General features: G+C 40.6%; 1 protein-coding gene across 1 annotated transcript; it reads left to right on the forward strand.

Annotated features, from left to right (window-relative positions):
- Positions 1-24,157, forward strand: ZDHHC5 (zDHHC palmitoyltransferase 5). The gene is made up of 13 exons (XM_072424910.1): positions 1-203; positions 3,361-3,847; positions 13,536-13,657; positions 14,097-14,254; positions 15,217-15,389; positions 15,995-16,097; positions 18,603-18,694; positions 19,354-19,486; positions 20,432-20,555; positions 21,081-21,181; positions 21,345-21,778; positions 22,176-23,251; positions 23,312-24,157. Exons 2-12 carry the CDS (start codon positions 3,744-3,746, stop codon positions 22,312-22,314), a joined length of 1,683 nt encoding a protein of 560 aa, XP_072281011.1. The 5' UTR covers positions 1-203; positions 3,361-3,743; the 3' UTR covers positions 22,315-23,251; positions 23,312-24,157.
- The last annotated feature ends 452 nt before the right edge of the window (positions 24,158-24,609 follow it).

Raw genomic sequence — 24,609 nt, forward strand, 5'->3', positions numbered from 1 at the left:
GGCGTAGAAGACAAGTCCAACGATGACGTCTTTCAGAACGGCAACCAATCGGGGTTCACTAGGCCCGAGTGCTGAAAGGAGTGAAGTATCGGGGAGACGTGAGCTGAGGGAAAGGACAGTTTCGAGAGCCCCAGCTTTTCTGTGTCCCCCTGACGGAGCCTTGTGAGTGGAAGGAGCCTAGAGAGCGGGCAGCCGGTTACCAGGTGAGCTGTGGAGACATAGAATATCCCTTTAAGGGTTGGGTGTTTTCCAGTGTAGAAGCGGCACCCCTCCTGTACAGGTGACACACACAGCCCAGTCCTCTTGTATTAAATACAGTGACAGGGTTACATGGACTCCCTGTGTACTGAGGGGTGGTCAGGGAGCCATGCAGCATGGCTGCTTATTGCATTCCAACCCATTTCTGGTATGGTGTTTTATAGGACCCCTTCTCTGGCTGCCTATACCCCTCATACCCTGACTGACTTCACCATAGTTCTGAATGGGGGAGCTCTCCCTATTTAAAATAAGTGGATGAGGCAATCAGAAGCTCCACATCTTACAATTTGTATACAATCTGATTTTTATTTACCAGGGCCGCCCATAAACCCTTCTGTTAATATGGAGATCCATAAACGCCCCCTGCCCCTTCACAAATCTATCCAGATAAATCTGAAGGATCTGAGTATGATATGACCACCTTTCCAGGTAGATCCTGCCCAGTGGAGGGAATGCCCACCAAGTCTATTGCCTTGCCACAGGATTTTGGCGCTCAGGTATGGATGGTGCTAGACCAGCATTACAGAGGTATCAGTACAGCCAAATTGTCACGTGCCTAGAGATTGCATGATACAGAAGCACTTGGACTGGGAACCAATCGGGTGTGTAATATGTTGACAAGAAGCATGCTGATTGGAGGAGAAGGCATGACAGATTACTTCGATAGTTTGCTGCTTGTGTTGTCCAATTACACTTTTTTGTTTTAGATGGAGTAGGGAATAGTTAGAACCCTTGTTGATTTTGGAACTCCATATACCACCCTGGTTACACAGGCTAGACAGAAAGGAACACAGATGGAAAATTGCATTGTGCAGGCCTTACAAAATTTACACAATATCCTTTGCTTCTCTGTCTGAGCCAAAAATTTCTTCAATTATCCTTCACATGCTTCCCTCCCAGTCACTGCAGATGACAGGGGAGGGCTAAGTATGAGAGGCGGAATGGTCAATCTGTAAAGCAGTGGGCGGGACTACACGTTGCCATGTGCTGGGTGACAATAGTTATAGCGACGCCCCCCACTGGAGGCTGTGCCTACATGAGAATGGTAACTCTGCTCTGAGTTCATGATTAGTGCAGTATTGTCACACCATCACAGGAAGCTGCTTTAGGTAGACTTGATTGGCAGGATCGATACAGATTTGTGGGAGAAACGGTAAATGCAGATACAGTCATAAATCAATGATGCAGCACGTATTGGTAATAGGGGACATCAGCTCTTTGACATGGGCCTCCAGAAACGTAAATATACACCATATACATATATAGGTTGTAAGCTGGTTTCTCTTCAATTTTGCACCCCATAGTACCAGAAAGATGCTTCATGTGCATTTGATGTGGTAAGACAATCTCAAAATGAACCAGCTGTGTATGCCGTCGTATTCTAGATTAGCTTACTTCTTCTCATACAGTCCAATGTCATGTTTTTGTTTGGTGATCTTCTATCAATTCCACCTCTAGCAGTAGAGCTCACTTTCTGACTGACGAGAACAAGAGGTGTCCCTTTTCAGACACATGATTAGCCTTGGTGTTGTAATTTTTGGGCAAAGATATCCTATAATTTCCCCAGAAGAGAAAGGAACAGTTATACAGGAGACTAGGTCTGATGAGCTGGTCTGATGTCTTTCCCATGGGTGCTGAGGGCTGTACAATACATTGAAAAGCCCCTCTCTGTGAGTTCATTTCATTGGGGCTGTTGGATCCAAAATAAACATTTTTGTTTGGCTATAGGAGACAGCAGGTATGTCTGTCCTCACTTTCCCTGATGGGAGGGGCCCGCAGGGTGCTGTACATAGCTTCCTGAAACCCTATTTTCACCCTCATCAGCCCCCAGAATAATTAGCAGCTGTCTACAAGCCCTTTTGATTTATCATGTCCGGGCTTCTTTAATAGATTTTGTAGAGCTTCCCATATCTAATTTCTGGCTCCTTGCATATACATTTCTGCCATTGCCTACAAGTGCTGCGTGGGGATATGCTGTACACCCTATTTTTCTACTCCTCTCATTGTCCTCCAGTCCTGATGTAGAAAGTGCTCTGGCTTATGGAAGGAGTTGCAAACATTAAATTACCTAATGGGTGGCAGTAATTCTGCAGGAGTGGTTGTTTCACGGCAAGGCTTTATTTGCATACAGACCACCCACATATAAAGATGTAGTGAAATCCAATGAATGAGAGGGTTGGGGGTATGAGGGGTTAGATGCCAGACATCCAGGGAATGAGGAGAGCTCTCTCTGGTTTTCTGCAGCATCCAATACACCTTTGGGAGAAGGAGAGGGGATGCAGTTAGATCAGAGTAAACTATTTCACTTTAAGGCTGGAGGATGGATTTACCACTATCTGTAAATGCTCACACTGTACAGTGCAGGACCTTGCTATGCTATATCTCCCAATAAAACCTATTGAAGGGCAGCAGATCTCTGCATTGTTTGACATTGCCCATACAACCCTTTCACACTCTTGTAGGCTTTGCGTTTCCTCTTTATATTGCAACTGTAACACAGTCATTTTTGGGACACCATGAGGTCATTGAGAGTTCTTCTTTTTGCTGGAAGAAAAGATTTCTTAGACTTCATCTGAAACCAAAACTGGTTTAGTTTTGAAGTGGAAGGGTTAGTTAGTGACCATTCAATATGGCTGCATTCTCACCTGTCCACTGGTGATCATCAAGCCAGATACACCGTGTTCCCAACATGCAAACATAGACAAAACAAGCACACCTGACTCTCAGTACATGATATGCCTGGAAAATAAATTATCTTTTTAGGAGCACCACACTCCTCATAGTGCGAATAATTGCACATGAAAGTGTAAATCAACCAGCAAGTGTTGGGAAATCCAAAATCCTTCTGGTGTCACTTAAATAAGGACATCTGTTCTAGAGAGGATTTCATCTGTTGTGTCTCAGGGACAACAGGGGTAAGAAGAGGGAGGTGGGGTTAAGCATTCCCTATGTAAAAACCAAAAGAAAAATGTTTGGCTTTAGGCACTTTGTTTAAAGTGCTCACATACAATATGGGGTGGTTGAACACTTTATTTTGTCACTGCTTTGATGTTGCGCCTTCTTTTTTCACGTTGTGACTATTGTAATGCTTGTTTTTTACAGGTTGTGAAATAATCCAGGAGTGCATCCTCATCCCACGGCCTGAACCCCCGCCCCCAGTGTCATCAGCCACATGGATTACGAGGGGATTAGCGCAAGGAGGGAGATGGACTAATAAGGGGAGGGGGCTAAGGGCTGCAAGACATTGTCTGCTCCCCTCACTCTGGAGACTTAGAGGAGGGGAGGCTTTTCACCCTCATCAGCCCCCGAATTATTAGCAGCTGTCTACAAGCCCTTTTGATTTATCATGTCGGGGCTTCTTTATTAGATTTTGTAGAGCTTCCCATATCTCATTTCTGGCTCCTTGCATATACATTTCTCCCATTGCCTACAAGTGCTGCGTGGGGATATGCTGTACACCCTAGTTCCCTCCTCCCATCTCCACGATGCCTGCAGGAACTGTCAAGTCTTTCAAACCCAGCAAGTACATCCCTGTGACCGCTGCAACTGTGTTTCTGGTGGGCTCCACAACCCTCTTCTTCACTTTTACGTAAGTCTTGGGTAATGCTGACACCTTGATTGATGTCTAATATTCTTTGTATTTGTAGGATTTTTACCTTTCTGTTTTTACTAGCTGCTGTTGATGATGAATAAATGTATGTGTGGAGAAAAATAACTGCTTACCTCTGAAAAAGCTGATTGCCTGGCTCCCTCTGACTTCATTTTTAATTTCCTCACTGATCATTTGTGTGACTCTAACTTCATTTGCTGCACGCTGATTTCTTGTCAGTCATAAAGAAATTACTATTAACTTTACAGCCAGCATTGTCAGAAGGAGTCTAGAAATGGCTGTCTTTATAAAACTTGATGGCTTTCTGTCAAAGTGTCCCTGTGCTGACAAGCTTAAAGCACACCTGTAATAAAGCATACAAAACCTTTCCAGGGTTAAATACATGTGTTCCCCTTCCCATTCAGTGGTTCCTTCTGCTGGCTTGTACATCTACTACTGATGTATGATCAAATGGGAGAAACCACTGCAGGTGGTGGGGGTGGTTTGGGGATGGGGATGGGTGTTTGACCCATTCAGTTAGACAAGAAGCAGAAAGGCAGCATGTTAACAAACAGGGTCCTGCAGTTTCAGTATGTTCCTCTTCTAATACAGGTATGCGTCAACATTGGAAGTGGCTGACAGGATCCTCTGTAGAGCAAGGCTCAGACTGAGGGCTTAATTGGTAGCACAATGAGGTAATTAGTTAAGCAGCACAAGGCACATGAGGACAGGAGAGAGCAGAGTGACAGATTAGCTCACTAGTCTGTAGCTTCTCCTTTCACTGCCCAGACTGAAAGTGGGACTCTTCCCATAGATCCCTTAGGTTTCTTAGAAGTCTGCAGTCTTTAACAGAGTTATGTAATTCTCAGAAATGGGTTGACTAAAATAAAAATTCTTTGTAAGAGAAATTTAGCTACAGACATGTAGATTTTCAATGCCTCCGCTTCTGGGGACAGGTAGTAATACGACGTTTGAATTCTTTCTCCTGACTTCTGTATTGGAGGCCCATTTCTGCTTAACACCACATGGTTTGGAGGAGATCCAGTCATGTGACTTTGATAGGTCCCATACATGGGGTTTCGTTTTGGCTCCCCCTTGCTTTTATTTGCACTTTGCTAAATATGGATCCTGAAGCCAGCCTGCCACAAATGAACATTGGTGAAGCACATTGTCGTTCTTTATAAATGTGAGTTTGGTAGTTGTCTGACTTACCCTGCTGGAAGGTGTTTTGTCCACACCCCAGGCATATAAACTGAGCAACACTCACATGATATCCATTAAATGTTAAGGCTTTTTTTGTTAAGAGAGCAAAACAAAAGTCACGTCTGGGACCTCCTCATTTCTCCTTACTGTTTTAGAGATCTCTACATTTAAGCTTTTGGGTGAAACTCCTCAGGGGTGGGGATTCCTAGTAGAGTTTTATTTTATTTGGTTTTATTGAATCAATAAGACTATTCCACAGCATTGAATAAAAATGGATGATGGTGCAAACAACCTATATTAGGGTGCAGTCTTACTCAGAAGCGGTATAGAAGCCTTGCTATACTTACTTTCCATACATCACGGTGATTAATCATAATAAGTCATAATTTGTGACTTGTATAGTGATATTGATTTGTGGATTACATTGAGAGATTTTGATTGGCTGGTACTGTAACTTAAAGAAAGCCTTGCCTGGTGGTTCTAGTAATGCAAAGACTTTTAACACTTTAATCAGCCAATGAATATGCAGATTAGGAGCTCTGACTTCAGTAGCTGCGTGCTTGTTCCAGGCTGGAAAAAGTCAAATATGCCCACCAGCTACCATCTTCACAAAGAGATAGGTAAAGCCAACCTTCATACTTATAATGACCATCATTTTCATTGTAAGCTTGGCTTATAAATGGCAGCGTTGTTTTTCTGTTAAAAGAATACCACTGGGTTTCTTTAAAGTAAAAACCCTAATATTTTTAGGGCCCCTGTGTAGTCACCCTAACCTATTACAGTCCTCTAGCAAACAATCATTTCTATTGTCCAGACATTAAAGCTGACCTCCAGCCTACTCTTCAGTCTTGTACAGTTGTAACAGCTCCTCCCTTGGACTGATATTACTTTCTCTGATTTCACTGCACACTGTGAGCTTCCAAATGTGCATTAGATGCTGCAGCAAACCAGCCCACTTATTTTCCTGTTTAGAGGACATTCAGCTAGGCCAGGGGTCGGCAAAGTTTTTGGACTACTAGGCCATTTCAGGAGGTCAAGAAGGCAACACTAGGTCAGAGGAAAACAAGGTGTCCAAGGGAAGAGTTTTTCCAAACGTGACTGCAAGCGAGCAGCCTCAGTCTTCTGTGTAGTCTCTGTAAGTGTTCGCGTGCTTGGCATCGAAATGCCCCTTCAGATTCGACCGCTTGAAAGTGCTGTTGGTGTCGTTGAACACTAAACACAGGGCTTTGTTGCCGCCTTGAACGAATACTAATTCGCCAGTCGATTCAGGGTTGAAGACACAACATTCATGGTCAACCTTCCCGAGACTGGTAGCTGTGTGTTGCTTCTGCTCTTTAGGCAAAATAATTGCAGTTACTGTGAGGAAACTCGATTATATCGATGATATAGTGTGGACTCGCAAAAACGCGACAATTCAATTAGGTCGAATCCAACAATAAATAACTAGGGGGACCTTAGGCCGGACTGGAATACTGGCTAGGCCATATCCGGCCTAAAGGCCGGAGTTTGCCTACCTCTGAGCTAGGCTGTTCTTGGCCCATTCCTTTAATTCATTGGATTTCAGTTCTTTTCAATCATGGAGGCCCAGCATCACACATGGATGTTACATAGGTCAGTCTGCATGTAAGAAATTCCTGCTTATCTAGATTGACCCCCTCCCATCAAAAGACATTTTTTTTATTATTGCTACATCATCTAGATCCAGCCCACTGTTTTATTCAGGGTCAAGGGCTATTTAGAGGAGTACTGTGGCCGGGTCCTGTGAAGTTTTCATATTTACAGCAGCAACATGACCCCTTCTACCAGCTCCATGATGAAACAACTAGGTATATAGTAAGATATATATATATATAATAAAAACAAGCTTTATTTAAAGTGTCATTGCTTTGTTAATAAGGAAGAAAGGAACAAACCATTGTTCAGCAAGGAACGAATGAAATGATTGGTTTGGATGCGTGAGGTATATGCTTGATCTCGTTGATCTCGAGAGCCATTTTGATTGGCTGTTCAACTTATAGAGATTCTTGGTTGTGCTGGTCTCCTTAGATGTCATGTTTGTTACCAGAAGGTGAGAAATCCCACATGTTAGGTCTTAAGTAGCTTTGATCTATGAAAATCTTGTTTTAATGTTTTAGGAGTAACACCTTCCTCCATGTTTTTGGAAAAGCTAAATTGTAATAGCAGATATCACCAGCAGGTGTAATAAAAGAAGTAAATAGGTTGGTAGAGGGTGAGCTGTGGCCTCTATTTCTGCAGTTGATACTTCTGGTCTTAATACAATACTTTTTAGACATTGAATTGGCATGGGCCACGCTAGAATTGCATTGCCTTTGACATCCAGGTTTATATTCGACATGCTGGCAATAAAGTCTGGCTCTTTGTTCTCTGTGGACACTGCACAGCGCATGCACTATAAAATAATCAGACACCAGGAGTCGAATGTGCATGTCTCTTCTGCCAGACTTGTCTCTTTGGGACTTTTTTTTAGTTCATGTAAGTCTACTTCCGCTTTGAAATGTTAGTCTTATGTGGTGGTTTGTCTGTTTGTTTGTGTCTAGTCTAAGTTAATTTTTACAAACATGTACAGAATAATAGCTATTAATCCTACAAACTGCTGATTTCTTGTAGACTGAAAATCACAAACATCTGAGCTACAGAACACCTCCCCAATCTTATGAAGGGTTTGGGGGAGGGGGGGGGGGATGAGTGTTTGTACTGAATTTAAGGAGAGCAGCTTAGGGTGACAAAGCTGCATAGACTCAATGCGTGTGTGATACTGTTAGGATCATGGCACGCTCATCAGGTGACAATATCTGAGGACTAGAAAGCTGCACTGTACATTTTGTGCTTCTTGGGTTTGGATACTTTTATTGGAAATGTTTGCCCTGAGAAGATCTGGATCTGCAGGATTATTAAACACAATTTTTACTAAATAAAGCAGAAGAATTTTCAGGTTTTCCTGTAAATATTATTGGTTTCATGTTCTGCGTTCTTCTTTTACCTGTCCCATCTCATGCCACTCTCTGTCTCTGCCTTCCACTCTGTGTCTGTCTGACACCCCATCTGTTCTTTTAATTCTGTCCCAGTTTGTGGGATTACTTGGTATATACAAACCATCTAAAGAGATTACAGCAGTCTGAACCTCATGATATATCCCGCTAGCGCTGACTATTTAGACAAAATATAAAAAAAAAAGAAAAGCTTCCTGTACATATTGAACCATGTGATTGTGGTATTGATGTGCACAAAAGAGGAAAAAAAACCAAAATGAAAAATTTACATAATATGGCTGATCAGTGTTATATTAGAGAAAAATACTGCTTTCCTGTTACTGTAAGGGACTTATATTTATATTAATTGTATTTTTTTTATACTTTTATGCAGATTACTTTACCTGCAGTTTAGGCCTCTGCGAAGGTTTGTCCAAACAGTATGACACTAATGGGGGTTTTTCCAACAATTTTATTCTGATTCTGCATGATGTCTTGATGCTCTCAATAATCCTGGATGAGTGGTGCTGGTTGTCACTCATATCTGATGACTGAGGATCTTTTGGGGAAAGCTCTAGAATGAAATGTGTTAACGTGTATGAAATGTGTATTCCATGGGTGCTAACAATAGGGTGTTTTCTCCAGCCTCTTTTAGCTAAGCACACCACCTGGCACTTTTCAGTGACCTCCTGGCTATTTTTGGGTTGTTACTAATGAGTTGGGTCACAATACAGGGGCTACCACCCACCTACATTTTCTTTCCACCCACCCAAAAAAATTTCTGGGTTGAGCACTGGGGGCTATCATACTCATACTGGCCACAAGTCTGGCCCCCCAACTGATAGTGAATGAACCCTTTGTGTAGTACCCTGATGTGTAACGCGAGCCTTATTTTCAGTCATACTTGACCTATACAATTGCATGGCCTATAATTCTTAGGCATAATTCACTAAAGTATGTCCAATATTTAAAAATAAACTTTAATGAAAAAAACACAAAAATCTGTTAAAACAAGGGGGCATAAAAATACTGAAACCTGTAATATAAATGTACAGTAGCATGTATAATAAAAAAAAAAAAAAAATTATATATATAATTTTTTTTTTTATTACTTTATGTTGGATTCAATACAGTTATTTTGTATTGAATCCAATACAAAATAATTAGAATTTTCCCGCTGCGCTCCTGCATGCACCGAGGCATGCACCGACGTCACCAGGAACTCCCGGGGAACGTCAGTGCACTCGCCGGGGGAAGAACAGAAGAAGAGGATGCGCACAGACAGACAGGATGCTGGAGGTTGCTGATGGGATTTTTTTTCAAATGTTTTTAGCTACTCAGAGTGTGGCTCGGGGTTACTGCTTTTAGCATGTTTTTTTTCCCCTGAGCCACACTCGGGATTACCGCTCAGGGGGTTAAAGTTGGAACAGACCCCAGTTTTTCGTAAAAGCAAGAATCAGACACTACTTATGTAATGACCAATAAGGGCATCTGTTATATAAAATACAGTGCATGTAAAAAAAAGGATTTTGAAACATTAAAGTGACCAGTGCCGTGGTATTTCATTACATGGTCAGCATTGGATGGGACTGGGCTCCTAATTTTTAGAGATAAAAGGCTTTTGATATGAGCTTTGCTTTTTTCTTTATTATTATGATGGATGAGCAGGACTAGATGAGCAGAACAAAATGTGTCATCCTACATATAAGTTCTTCTCTACATGTCCATCAGTTTTTCCCAATTGAACCCTGAAATTTGTAACACCTGTAGATTAAGTGCTTGGACCAAGTAATAGGAATGTATGAGAGGTATATTTTTAGTGAGCAACCAGTGGAGGAAGCGGGATAAAGAATGAAGGCTTTGGAGCTAGAAGGCCACACATCACGTCACTGGAGGATATTTGTAGCAAAGGGTCCCGGAGACCCACCACAGTGTTAGTCCAACTTCCAATAACTTCTGTGCCTTCTCTGCCTGCCTAAGAACCACAGAACACCTCCCATCTAGGGTATTGGGAGAAGGTGTTTTTTCTGTGCATTTTACAACATTTTGAAATATTTAGTTGGGGCATGTGTAAGGGAGGTGACTGTTCTGCAAAAGGTACCTCACGTAAAATAAATGTTTTCATTGTATGTGTATATGTAACATTGTGTAAATATTGATATGTTTTGTCATTACACGTATGCTTCTTCAAACTATTCATATATTTGAGTCAACTGACTCACTAAAAATAACGCATTACTTTGTCATCAAATAAATATCTTATTTCAAGAGTTTTGAGGGAGCTTGAGCAACAGCTTCTGCTCACCATCTTCATTGGAGGGCATACTTAATGCAGGCCTAATGCAATAACATGACGAAATATATTATATTCAATGGTCTCCACTCACTTCCCTGTGCTATGACCTAGGAGTACTGCGTGATGACTGCATTTATGGAAAGAAAAATAATGTAGTTTTAATCATGATGTAAAAAAAGAATCTAACACCTATCTATTTAATGGAATGCTAAATGCAAGGAAAGTGATGTAAATCTGTCCTGAATGCTCTAAACCACATAGACCTCAGGTAGTGCCAGTAACACAAGAGGTTAAATCATGTGAAATGTGAGTCACTTCACTGATTTACAATCCACTGGAAAGAATTCTTCTCATTTTTTTTTTCCAAATCTTCAATTAGCGTTTACCTAATCCAGTATTCTCATTTCACATAAGTAGGCTATGACAAAAATCACATAACTCAAAGTGTCCAGAAACACAAATCTATCATAAGCCAAAAACACTTTTATGTGTCCATACTAGATTATGTACAGCGTATGTAGACCAAAAATTGTCTTAAGCTTTTCTTCAGCTTTTGTACTGTCCAAAACCTTAAACCCTCTGACAGCTGAAGTGATAACTGTGACTGGTTACAGTGGCACCTCTTAATAGGTGCAATGTATAGGGCAACTAGTGAAAAGTCCGTTCATGAAGATAATGTCTTGGATCAGGAAAAATGGATAAGTGCAAGCATCTGGCTGATTTTGATGAGGTCCAGCTTGTGATGTCTAGACACCAGGGTTCGAGCATCTCCAGAATGGCAAGTCTTGTGGGATGTTTCTAGTATTTAGTATCAAAAGTGGTCCAAGAAAGGACAACCAGCGACAAGGTCATGGGTGCCCAAGTCTCATCAATTTATGCTGAGGGGGGAGGCTAGATTTTTTTTTTTGTCTAATCCCAGGATTTACTGTAGCACAAAATGCTGGCCATGAGCAAAAGGTGTAGAAACACACGGCACAATTCTGCCTGCTGTTGATCCATCAGTGTGCCCATGCCAATACCTGTTTTGATTGGGTGTATAGCTGAGTGTGTCATATACTTAGTCCGAAGATGACATCCAAAAGCACTATGATAGAAATTAGGCTGATGGAGGTACATGAAGGACACTATCAGAGGTCTGAATAAGTCTATATCTTGATGAGTCAGAGATGTTTTCGTGGTACAGGGGATACTTTTAGAATATTAGGTAGGTGGTTTTGGTATTTTGGCTTTTTCTTGTAGAGACAACCTATGTGATAATGTATAGGAGAGAGTCTATGTTCCAAAGCACTAAAGTTGGCACAAGGCCCAGGATGTCAAGGAATCCCCAGTTTTACAAATTGATACCCAAAATCCAATAGGCAGAGATTGTGGTTGCAATACCAGAACTGAACTGCTGTTTGTTTGATAAAGAGAAGGGAGCTAATATCTATTTATGTTATAATGTGTACATGCACACACATATTAGGCTGTACTAACACACACCAGCTGCTGTCAAACACAGTTTCCCTTCGATACTCCCTGCCCATTATTCAGGGAGGTTGTATCCTACAATACACAGAAAGAATAGAAAGCTGACAGATTAATTCTGTGGGTAATTATGCAATGAACATGCTCACAAAGGATGGTAATGGCTGAGCAATAACCTGAGTTTGTTTGATGTCAACCTTCAAGGCTTGTTATGTGTCATGGCTCTGATGAGTCATACGATGTCATAAAATTCATTAAACCTAAGTACATGTTGAATGGTTTTATTGCAGCTTTTTACTGTATCACACAAATCCCCCAAAAATGCTTTAAGTAAATTCATAAAAATTCAAGCTCTGAACCTATACAAATGCTGTCAAAAGCAAACCTAATAAATTTGTTCTTTATAAAGAAACCTGATAATGTGCAACGTAAGGGTTATGTAAACTTATTGTCATCGCTAGCACGTGCGTCTCTTTGTCCCCACTAGAAAGATTCAACTTATCAGAAGTAAGGCAACAAGGGAAGACCCCTTATCAAGTTTTTATTGTCTGTCCCCACGCTGAGAACAATAATTTCCTTTTTGTCTTGGTGACCATTTATGAGAAATTTATAGCTAACCCAACATTTCGAGTTGTCATCGGAGCAATAAAAGAAAATACTCTAATTGGGACACTTGTTCTTGGCAGCTCTATGCAAAAGCAAAAAGAAAAAGGGCTAATTATACATTTTAAAATTGAACTAAACCCTGGGCATACTCACGTGTCCCCTTCCTGTCATGGGCGCCGCCATCTTCTTCCTTTTTTTTTTTTTTCCCGTTCTTTAGCCACCACGATTGGCAAGGATGTTCTTTGCCGGCGACCACAAGGGAAGCCGTGATTGGTAGGTATCTTTATCAACCGCTCAGCGAAATTTGACAGATGGGTGGCAATCAGGCAGGTAACGATACTTACTGCAGAAGAGATATCACTTTTATCTTTCTTCAGGGAGGACCTGCCTGATGCCAAAATTTTAAAGTGGAACTTTAGTTCCTCTTAAAGTTACTACCAGAGCAAGAGGTCAGGGAAAAAATCTTAGAATATGGACACTTCCATGACAACTAAGATGAGAATTTCCTCAAAATTTCCAATATCTCTTTGTTGTGCAAAAGAAAAAAAAAAGTCCTTGGAAATTATTCAAAATCAACTTCTCATCTGCCAATTCTGGTGCTGTATGCTGGCATTGATGAGTAATGACTGCACTTCTCATCACAGCTGTCTCTGCACAGACTTGCTCAGGAAGAGAAGAGGGTGTATCTATCAGATTTGTAAGGCTATGGCTTGCACTGGGCAGTGTGGTGAAATTCTGATGTCTGCATGGATGCCAGCTGAACAGAAATGTAATAAACATACAGATATGTTCTAATTAAAGCTGGAAACAAACTTTAGTGATTGTTTTCACTGATAGTAAAATAAATGAGCACTGTGTAGGCGGTTGTGTTGGAAGGGCCGAGGATGAGTGGTAGGTTATTTGGTGGTAGGCATGGCATTACAATGTCTGTCTGGCTGAATATGGATTTCTGTGTCTTCAATCCAGCTTCAGGAATTTTGAGGTTTCATACTCATTGCCTAGTGATGACTGTCATTGTATATCTAGTTTACAAATAAATTGATTCCTGAATAGCTATGTTTATGAATTCATTGGCCAGGTTTGTTTTCTAAGTAGTCATGTTTTATTTCTCCATTTGTCCCCACAGATGCCCATGGCTAAGTGTAGAGGTGTCCCCGGGACTTCCTGCTTATAACGCTATCATGTTTCTGTTTGTGTTGGCTAATTTCAGCATGGCCACCTTCATGGATCCTGGAATCTTTCCTCGAGGTATGATCTTATAGAACTGTCTGAAAGCTTGTAATACCCAATACGTTTCCTACTAAGTAGTACCTGTAGGCATAGTAGACATAGTAGGACATGTGGAGGAATAGTCCCTGAAAGATTATATGTAATTCTCATCTTGGATGGCCCATGTCTCTTACATTCACTTCAGTGTAAGGATATCTGCAGCATTTGACATTTCTTGGAGTCTGGGATGCTGGTCACCCCTGGCACATGCTTCCTTTCTCCGACCCCTTTGTCACTACTGTGCCTAAAAAGCCATGGTAAGAGACACAGGTCATCAGAGACAGGTCTTCCATTTTAGGATACTCCTTTGGCTAAATGTTTTAGTAACGTTAGGGAAGATGAACCATTTTTTTTGTCATAAGGCTGCATGTTTGTGCTAATTGAACCTTAAAGGAATCTCATATCTTTCTTACCCTAGCTGAAGAGGATGAAGACAAAGAAGATGACTTCCGGGCCCCCTTATATAAGACAGTGGAAGTGAGAGGCGTCCAGGTGCGCATGAAGTGGTGTTCAACCTGCCGCTTTTACAGGCCTCCTCGCTGCTCTCACTGCAGTGTTTGTGACAACTGTGTAGAGGTGAGTTGTGTAGTATAGGTACGTAGTTGCCTTGTGTCCAGATATAAAACTTTTTGCCTTGTAATTACTTTTGTGACGGTCAAAGTAGTGTATAGAATTGTTTTATCAGTTTTTAAAGCAACTTATCACCACGAAGATAAATAAATTGCAAAAGCTGCATTAAAAAAAAATGATACTTACAGGGGAGGTGGAGACCCCTGTTTTTACTCATCAGTTTTATCCTGTGGCACTACATGGTACAGGTCAGTATTGATGTTGGAGTCAGTGGATGAAACCACAACTGGATTACAAAGTGTACCAATAACAGTGTTATTCACAGAGCGCTATGGATCTTCTGACGAGTGACCGCAGCAGATACTTTCTGATTCTATATTTGAATTGATCCAGGGAACATCTGATTGCCTCATGGAATCAGGAAGGAATTTTTTTTCCCCTGTTAAAGCAAATTGTACCAGGGTTTTTTTTTTTTACTTCCTCTGGACCAACTTTGTCTTATAGGGTTTTATATCTGGGATATGTTTATTTCCTTAGTGGTTGAACTTGATAGACTTATGTCTTTTTTTCAGCTTAACCTACTATGTAACTATGAATCACTCCCTGTGTTTATATATTTTTGGACACTGTTTATGATGCCTTGCTGGTTACATGACACACTGGGTTCTGTTCTATGTTCTCCCAGTGGTAGGTAATCTTCTTATGATACATTGCATGGTACATTGAAGTCTGCTCTCTGCATCATTACACTGTGAGTGCTGGGAACCATGCTGAAAGGGTTGTCCTGAATACTCAGTCTTTCCTTGGTCTTGTGTGCTAAGTGGTGATTGGTGACTTGGAATAAATCCTTGTAGGGCAGTGGGTGATTTACCCCTTCAGCAAATATTTTTTTTTACTGTTCTGACCTTTTATTTGTTTTGCCATTTCAATGGGTCCCTTCATTTCTAATTACACTTTTTTTTTTATAGGAATTTGATCACCACTGTCCATGGGTTAATAACTGCATTGGACGCAGAAATTATCGCTACTTCTTCCTCTTCCTGGTGTCCCTCACATTGCACATAATGAGCGTCTTCATCTGTGGCCTTTTCTTTACATTGGGGCATCCAGACCAGCTCAGAGACATCCCAGCAATCGTTACGTATCCTTTAGCAGCGATTCACCTATCATTTTTGTTCTGGTAGAACACTAAACAATCTGTACTTTATACTGAGACAGTCCAATCAAACTTAGTATAGAGTGCGGGTCATAAGGTATCTTTAAATCTGGTACTCAAACAATAAGTAATAGTCCTCTGAATATAGAATCATAATAGACCAGAATTAAGCAACAGTTGTCCTCTTACATCCATGTATAATAACTATTTTTTTTCACATTGGGTCATCAAATTTAGAAACCTCTAATCTAAACTGTTCAAGCAGTCTGTATCCAATCAAGCAAATGAAATGAAATGATACAGTCTGGTTATAACATTTTGTGGTACATTTTTTTAGGTCTTCTAAAATGTAGTTATATTTTGAGTAAAAAAAACGCCTGCCTTCTGCCATGCTACAGTGAAGGAGCCCTCTGTGTGGAAGCAGTGGTCTGTCTGTAGCCATCTAATGTCCTTTCCTACACTTTTTTGTCGAAGGTAAAGTTCTGCATTCAGTAATGCCTTCGTTCCCTGTTGATTGAGTAATGGGTTTCATGCTCTAGTATGACTTTATTTCTACCACTCATCAGTTCTGTACTTTAACCAGACCTCAGTATTTCAGTGATGTGTGTGGCTGGCTTGTTCTTCTTCCCTGTGGCAGGACTCACAGGATTTCACATTGTCCTGGTGTCCCGAGGTCGCACTACTAACGAGCAGGTATGTAACTTTTTATTTCTGTTGATGTATTTTCAAGCATATCATATGCATGCACTGGTAATTTAGTCCATAATACTTTAAATATAGAGAACAAGGACAACAGGCCTATAGTGTTTACTGTGTACGACCTGTTATTGGTCAAAACTTAGAAATCTATTGAGCACCTAGGAGGAAAGTCACACAAATATACATATAGTGAATTCTTTCATATCTATGGTAATTATGTCTATTTGTTCTGTTCATCTTTCTGTGGGTTGCACTAGAAAGACCAAATCTCAGGGGTAGAAATATTATAGCTGCAATTTTCACCCAACTCAGCACTTCCTAAGTATTTCTGATATCTTTTGGACCGTCACGTGATGTTCTGGGCCTTCCTTTTTCATGGACTGTCATTGATGAAGCAGAGCTGTACTGATATGTTGCCATCAGCACTACATTCTGCAGCAGTATTTTAACCCCCCTGGCGGTATTCGCAAGTGTGACTCGGTGTGAATTTTTTTTGTACCAAAAGCGCTAACCCCCGAGGGGTAGGAAAAAAAAAACCTCCTACCTGCATCCCTTGGTCCGGCAGCGTGCGCATCAATACCCGGCCGGCTTCTGCATCGCATTTACACTGGGAAAAGGAAAAAATACAACCCAAAATACAGCAACTATGGAATGGCAACATCTTCTGTTCTCTCACACATTGAGCCATTGCTAAATCAGGGCTATTGTGTCACAACCGACAACTTTTACGCTTCTGAACTTTGTTTCTTCTGCAACATAAAACAGATGCGTATGGAACCGTTAGGGCTAAACGGCACAACCTGCCATCAATGTTTGCAAAAAAGGAAACTGAAGACAAGGGAAATTCTTGCCTGGCAAAAAGGCAAAATGATTGCCCTGCGATGGCATGACGAAAAAAAGGTGTGTGCCTAATGAGTACATTTCATAGTGCCTCCACTGTTATGGTATGGACAAAAGGTGGGAAAGAAATATTGAAGTGTGATTTACTACAATAACGCCATGGGAGGTATCGACAGAGCTGATCAAGCAATGACATTCTACCCAGCAATGAGGAAAGAGCAAAAGAAGTACTACAAAAAGATTTTAGGCATTTTGTTGAGCAATGCTTGTGGAATGCCTACATTCTCTACAAGCAAAAAAATGACAGGCCTGTGAGTCATTCTGACTTCATTTGGAAAGCTTCCGAATCTATTCTTAAGAACCACCAAACACCATCAATGGCTGTGAATAGACCTGGACGTCGTGCTGTTGTCGTTGTCAACCCGGAAAGCCTGACCGGTCGTCACTTCACGGAGTACATCGCACCAACCGAGAAAAAGGCAGCACCTACAAGGATGTGCGTGGTTTGTTGCTTAAAGAGGGATGTCCGTTGAAGGTAGATCCGAAAGGAAACCAGGTTCTACTGCCCTAATTGTGACGTTGGACTTTGTGGGGTACCATGTTTTAAAGTTTACCATACCCAGGATGTCTACTAAGCATTTAATTTAAACTTTTCAATATTATTGCACCCTTGTTTGGACAAATTTCTGTTTTTGTTTTGATAACATTTTTAAATTACATTGATTGGTATTATATTATTATATTATTTCATTATTTCACTATTAAGACCTTGTTCCCAAAATTAAGTTTAAATGTTAGGGACCCCTAGGTCCCACATCCATGGCAATGACCATTAGGGTACTGTCATACTGTCTACCTTGTCACACATACCAATCACTTCACTCTATATGACCTTGTTTATGACCCAATTTCTCTGTAGGAAAAGGGAAATGTAACTGCTTTAGGCTAACTCCCCCCAAAAATGTCATGACTAAAGCACGGTCACAAGCTGAGAAAAATTATATGTGTCATACCATGCTACCCTGTCACACATAGCTGGCCACTTACCTTCTGTGAACCCCAGTTTCTCAGGAACAGGGAGATGTAGGCACCTAAAGATGTAGTGGTAAGAACATGCACCCCTTGGCTATCTGTCACATGAATTCCATTTCTCTGGAAGTATCCATTACAGAGATTTTGGGGTACAAAGAAGGTTAGTGGTCCCTATAACTGACAGGACACATTGTATGGTGTAGTTTCTACTCTTTGGTACAGGAATGGTAAGTGGGAAACAATATCTGACTGTCTGTCAGCACTCTATGATAGCTTTAGTTTTGTATCTATCAATAATAAAATGTTGCAATAATAAAATGAGCATCAAATGGTGAATGCAGAAATTCTTGATTTGCCATTTAAATGTATTTTAAATGTAAACTATTCTAGTTTTAAACATACATCTTTAATGTTTGCATTGTGGCCCGCAAGTTTTATCTGTCAGCAGCGGCCCCCAGATGAAAAAATGGGCACCACTGCAATACATAATACAGAAATATATTAGGCTCATCACATTCACATATGCAGTTCAAACATGTTATATTTTTTAGCTGTCCCTTCATTTAAAATTACTGACTACGTCTTCTTTCCTACTTTGTCTAATTTTTTTCTTTTTATATTTTATAGGTCACCGGAAAGTTCCGTGGTGGAGTGAATCCATTTAGTAATGGGTGCTGTCGAAACGTGAGCCATGTTTTGTGTAGCTCACCCCCACCAAGGTAAGCCAACGTTTTACTTCCACTGTAATGTAGGGTTTACTTGTGTCTATTGTGTAGTGTTTACCCCAGTTTGTGTACCTGTACAGGTGTATGCAATATTCTGTTTAGTTTGTGGAGCTTATACCAGTACAGGTGTATGCTATAGGGTTAATGCCACAGTGGAACTGGTCCCGCAGTATTCTACGGCTTATACTAGTACAGATGTGTACTGTAGGGCAGCCTTTCTCAAACTCTTTACCCTAGAAGATATACCCTTAAAATAATGTTCAGGTTATGGGGAACTTAAGCCTAAATATAATCATTGGAAACACCCCCCTTGCACGGATTGTTAGTGTCCTCAGTCAGTCTTTGTAGGCAGGTAAAAAATACCACGTGTCATGCTTATGACATAGACTCTGAACTTTGCACGTACCATCAGATGGTAAGATATTGCATCATTTACCATACACAAACCATCAGTTTTGGGTGAGATGACCTAATAAAATTGTTTAAATGTGGGGATGGTTTTTTTTTGGTAGCATAAAAAGCAAATTGCTGTAACCCTTAACAACCAGGCATATTTTTTCTAATTAAATGCTACAATTTACTGCTCTATGCCTGATGAAATGAACTTGATTCTTTGATTGATATTGTCATGAATATTGTTTTTTCTTTTTCAGATATATAAAGCGTAGTAATAATCAGTCTGTTTTGTCAGTAACACCCCCATTTTTACGCCCTGAGATTTCTGATAGTCAGATTGGCCTTAAAATACTGGACAACGGCATACAGAGTCCTCTTCAGCATTACCAGGTACATTATTTTATAGGGATGCATTGTGGTGGTAGGTCACGTAAGTGTTGTGAAATATTGCAACTGTGTGCTTTTTTCTGGGGGCAGCTGCTGTACATCCAAACAGTCTTGGGAGAGAAAAACTCAGTTGTACGCTGAGATATTGAACATGTCAATCAATTTTATTGAACTGGACAAAACAGGGACATCACCAGGATCCTCTGTCACAGATGTTTTCCAGCCAGTCCTGGATCTCAGAATAATCCCATTGGGTGATGGAAATCAGTAGTTGAGAATCCTAGCGGACTGCTATTCATTACAATAAAGTCAATCAAGGTGCTGAATATCTCATTGTGTGAATGCATTTTTATTTTTTGAATAGATAGTTGAATGAGAGAGTACTTTTAACCGCACCACATAATTTTCTTATATAGTTAAATCCAAATTCTAATGTGCGCTTAGGATTTTCCAGGTGCAGAAATATAAACAATCAAATTTAAAACTAATTAAATTGTACATCTTTTTGTGATTTTTTTTTTTTAAAAAACATGTTATCAAGATCACTTGCATATAACCTCAAGTTTTTTTTTCTTCTGGGTATAGCACAATAAATCACCTTATTACTTTTGAATGTTGGTCTGGCAGAGTCACAAACTCACTGCTGCTACCTGGTATGGAAAATGAGAGGTGTAATAAAATGTACAATTTTAATAGTTTTAAATTTGATTGTTCAGATTACTGCACCTGGAAAATCCTGACCACACATTAGAATTTGGATTTAACTATGCATTTTTATTCCTCAACTACTGGTGCGAACAAAGTGTGTGGGGGAGTAAGATATTCCATTGCATCCAAAAGTTAAAGGTGGGGATTGGTGGCATCCCTTTCTATTATTAGACTCTTGGGGAGAGATTTTCTTCAATATCTTTTCATGTTTGTTTTCTTTTGTCTTTTACACTCCTGCAGTCTCGAAGCAGTTTAGAGCTTACGGAGTCTCAGTCAGCAGATGCAGAGCCACCACCGCCACCAAAGCCTGACCTGAGCCGTTACCCAGGGTTGAGAGGTCAGATAAATCTCGGGGAAAGGGAAGGTATGAAACACAAGTGTCATTTTTCTATCTCCCTAGATAACATTGAAATTCCTATTAATGTAAAAGTCTATTTTAGTTTTAAGAAAATGGTAATAAAATACTTACACTCCCTGTTAGCTGTAAGCCAGATTCTAAATCGATTGTCTTTGTTCATTACTAGCAGAAATACATTATAAGGCACAGGCTGTCAGTAAATCTAGTAATTGTTCATTGTAATTGAGTCTTGGCTGCCTCTGAAATGAAAAATCAGGACTCACTTCAGCATGGTTTAGAGGTGTGTTATCTATATTGTCAACATGTATGCATTCAGGGTCATATTGCTCCCATACATTAACACTGAGCCCTGGAACCATTGATCCAGCGAACAGACCTTTTTACTCCTTACCCACTTATATTACTGTCTATATTTTTTTTTTTTTTTTTTTTTATACCCCCTCTGCTTTTGGTGACATTTGTTTCCAGGACTGAGACTGAGGCTTGCTTCCCACTACTTTACTTTTGTTAAAGTATGACTTTTATTCACAGACAATTCCCTGTTGAATGCAGAGAGTCCCCCTACTCCAACTATGTACAGATATCGGCCAGGATTTAGCAGTGGAAGTGGTGGACCTCTTCCCAATTCTAAGGTAAGACAGTGCTCCCTTAGTGTCTTGATAGAAATTTAAGCAGGATGAAAGCAAGATGAGTAGGAGCGAATTAGCTACGACAGGTGCACTTTAAAGATTCTGTCTTTCCTTACTTGTCTTTTGCTTGGTAAGGTTTTATCTTTTATTTCCATTTGTCCCACAGCTTCCTCGTGTGGACAGTCTCCAGGACTCACCTGTGCCCACTTCGGACTTATCTCGCCCTCCCAGTTCTCGCTCAGAACCAAGCCTAGAGGCGGAATCCTGTCACGCACCACCAGCTCGGTCCTCCAGTTTGCGCTCCGCTGCTGGTACTCCGGCTCAGCTTCCCTCTCTCCCGTCAGAAGGGACAACATCCACCTCGTACAAAAGCTTAAACCAGACACAGAATGGAAGTCTTTCTTACCAGAGCCTGCTGAGTCCTTCTGACGAAACAGAACCTGAAACCACAGGGTACTCCTCTCCCTACCTGTCGGCTCGAGAGCGCCTCCGACCTGCCTGTCCTCCACCAATCGCTCCTCGCTACGGCAAGCCGCGAATCTCACACCACCGGTCAGGAGGTGATTCAGATGCAGCAGCTTTACCTTTGTTGACGTTAAAGTAAGTAAAAGTTCTTAAAGCTGAAGCTTAATCTGATATATTTAGGATGGATAGAAGAGGGGATATGTGTGCAGTGAACCTAGAAAACCTTCTTCTCTGAATACATAGGGGGGGTGCTTTTTAACCCTACACAGCACATTGGTTGTACACATCTTCAATGGTGTCTGTAGAACAATTGTTGCAATATTCAATTTGTTTGTCTATGGGTGTTCTTGCAGTAGTTACCTTTCCCCACTAAATGTCCTCAGTCTTCCAGGCTAATAGACCGTATCATTCAGTCTTTGCAATACTGAGGTCATAGTCATGCATCCCTCTAACTGATTAGATTTTTTTAACTAGTTTGCTAGAAACCCTATAGTGATTTTTCATGCATATTTTTTTTTTTATGTCTTTACAGGGATGAGTCTCCTGCAAGGTCGGTGCACTCCCGCAGCAACGGCCAAGCTACTGTCTCCCCCCCAGTTAGCCCTTCGCGCCCAGGAGGTGTAAAAACTGTTTCAGGTGTTGGCGGAACCACATATGAAATATCTGTATGAAAAAAATGAGAAAATTTCAGACACAAGGACGGTCCAAAATGACCCATCATTTGTGTCAGAATCTTCAACTGCCAATCCAGGAGCTCTCCTGTGTCCCCTGCCCCTAAAGTTCTGTTTCACTATAAATATATATAAATATTATATTTTATTTTAATTTTTTAATTTGTTTTTTTAAAGCCACACCCACTCCTTCTTTTTAAAGTGTCACATACAAATTTATGAGAAAGGACTCTCCAAAACAAATTCAAGTTGTGTTTATATTGAGCGCCATCCGTCTTTTATCACAGTTGTTCCTAACGCCATTTTCTGACTATTGTGTGGCCACCAGACAGCCAATGATGTTTCTTTATTCTCTAAAGGTTCCAGGGAATAATACCTACGCTTTTATTTACTGGTGATTGGTTTTCAGTTCAAAACTTTTTTTTTTTTGTTATCCATGCGTGGAAGTTGGGGTGCAACTCTTTCTTTTTTTTTAAGTGTTTTATATATTTTTTTTTTAATTTTCCGATATCGGAGAAGGAACGTGATCTGCACAAGTTTATAAATACAGATAAAATATATATGATATTATTTTACAGCTGGGGAGCAGGCAATAAGTACCCCTCCACCTTCCAAACATGGAAGATATGAGGGAGGGTGCCTTCATTTTTATTATTTCATTAAAAAATAAAAAAAATGAAATAAAATAAAAAAAAATTGTCAGAGTTGTGAAGTGGTTGTGTGATGATTGAACTAAATTAGCTGTTTTTTGGAGAATGTCTGTATAATATGTATGATTGCTGTATATCAAACATCTGTCTGGAGTAGGAAAGTGTGCCTGTTCCAGAATGGGAAAGTGTGTGGATAATGCTTGCTTCTGAGCTTTGTGTTAGATTTAGGAAGTAAGGGAAAAGAAGGGGAAATCATACTACAAGATGCTAAGTGCAGGTGCTGGGAGGTTTTGCTGTGTGCTGGGAGGTTTTGCTGTGTGCTGGGAGGTTTTGCTGTGTGCTGGGAGGTTTTGCTGTGTGCTGGGAGGTTTTGCTGTGTGCTGGGGTGAATTCAGGTTGATGAGAATGCTGGGGCCAGGTGGAACATTTGCTTTAAAGGGGTGGCAGTGGTGTAGGCTTAGGTGGCTATGGATAAGATGTGTGTGTGTCTGGAACGAGGGAGTAGTCGATTGGTGTTCGGTAGCCTGGAAGGAACATGTCGTGGAATGTAGGGGGGTTCGATTGTGATGGAAATGGGGGGTTAGAAGGCCTGGAAATTATTTGCTATGAGTATAGGGGTGGCCGGAAGGTAAAAATGGAGAAGTTGTGAGCAGGGAAGTGAGGTGACCTAGATGCTATGAATAAATAATCCGGGAGAGGACACTGTGGACTGGGTGTTGTGTGTTGTTAAAGAGGGGTGTAATGGCTGGGAAGAGTGGAGTTGGACTGGCAGGAGATGGTTTTTTTATTATCTGAATATCTATATTTAATATATTTGTTATTCTTATTATTTGAATATCTACTTTTTAATATATTTGTCATCTATCTAATTTCCCTACTGAATTATCTACTAAAAAGCTCTGCATTTTTAATCCACTATACTTAGTTTCACACCGTGGGAACATGTTTAATCCAACCCTTTAAAGCAAACTTGATGGATGCATTGGTTACTTTGTGGAATCCGTACACCCTCATTTATGCTTTTCCTCCCCTAAATCTTATTCCTTGACTGCATCACAAAATTGAAATAAAGGCATTCCCATGGTGCTATATTAGCCCGGAAATCATGCTAAAAAGTACAAATTCTTACAGATGCTTAGTGGGCTTTTCAGGACCAACTGAATCTGCTGTCCCAATAAAAAGAATATGCCAGGGCTGGCTTGCAATTTTTTTTTGTCAGCATTCAGTCTTACTTGTAGGCTGCAGACAACCCTAAAGGAGAAAGATCTCCTGTGACCCTATTACAAAAATCTTATTTTTTCAGCAGCAAGATCAAGATAGAAATTAAAATAATGCTGAGGTGTGATCTAGAGGGGTTGAATAGTTTGGGAGTAAGCATGGGTAATTCCTGTTCTATTACCTAGAATATGCAGAAACAGTCATTATATCACCGTGCCACTCCAACCATACCCACCCCTTCCACCTGTAAATTATCACTAACCTCCCTCAGCTCTGTTACTGTGGATGAAGTCTCCTCTCTTCTCTCATCATCTTCATCTACTACCGGTCCGCTTAACCCAATTCCTTCTGATCTTCTCCATGCCAATTCTTTAACCCTGGCTCCGCACTAACCCAAGTTTTCAATCTTTCCTTCTGTACTGGTATC

Source organism: Pyxicephalus adspersus, chromosome 10, assembly GCF_032062135.1.
Source record: "Pyxicephalus adspersus chromosome 10, UCB_Pads_2.0, whole genome shotgun sequence".
Taxonomy (NCBI): domain Eukaryota; kingdom Metazoa; phylum Chordata; class Amphibia; order Anura; family Pyxicephalidae; genus Pyxicephalus; species Pyxicephalus adspersus.

What these genes read in the sequence shown, in the direction of transcription:
- ZDHHC5 (XM_072424910.1), top strand. Translation starts at nt 3,744, where the DNA reads ATGCCTGCAGGAACTGTCAAGTCTTTCAAACCCAGCAAGTACATCCCT. An exon ending in GACCTCTTCCCAATTCTAAG is followed by an intron (nt 21,182 to 21,344) that starts GTAAGACAGTGC and finishes TTTGTCCCACAG; the next exon opens with CTTCCTCGTGTGGACAGTCT. An exon ending in TTACCTTTGTTGACGTTAAA is followed by an intron (nt 21,779 to 22,175) that starts GTAAGTAAAAGT and finishes ATGTCTTTACAG; the next exon opens with GGATGAGTCTCCTGCAAGGT.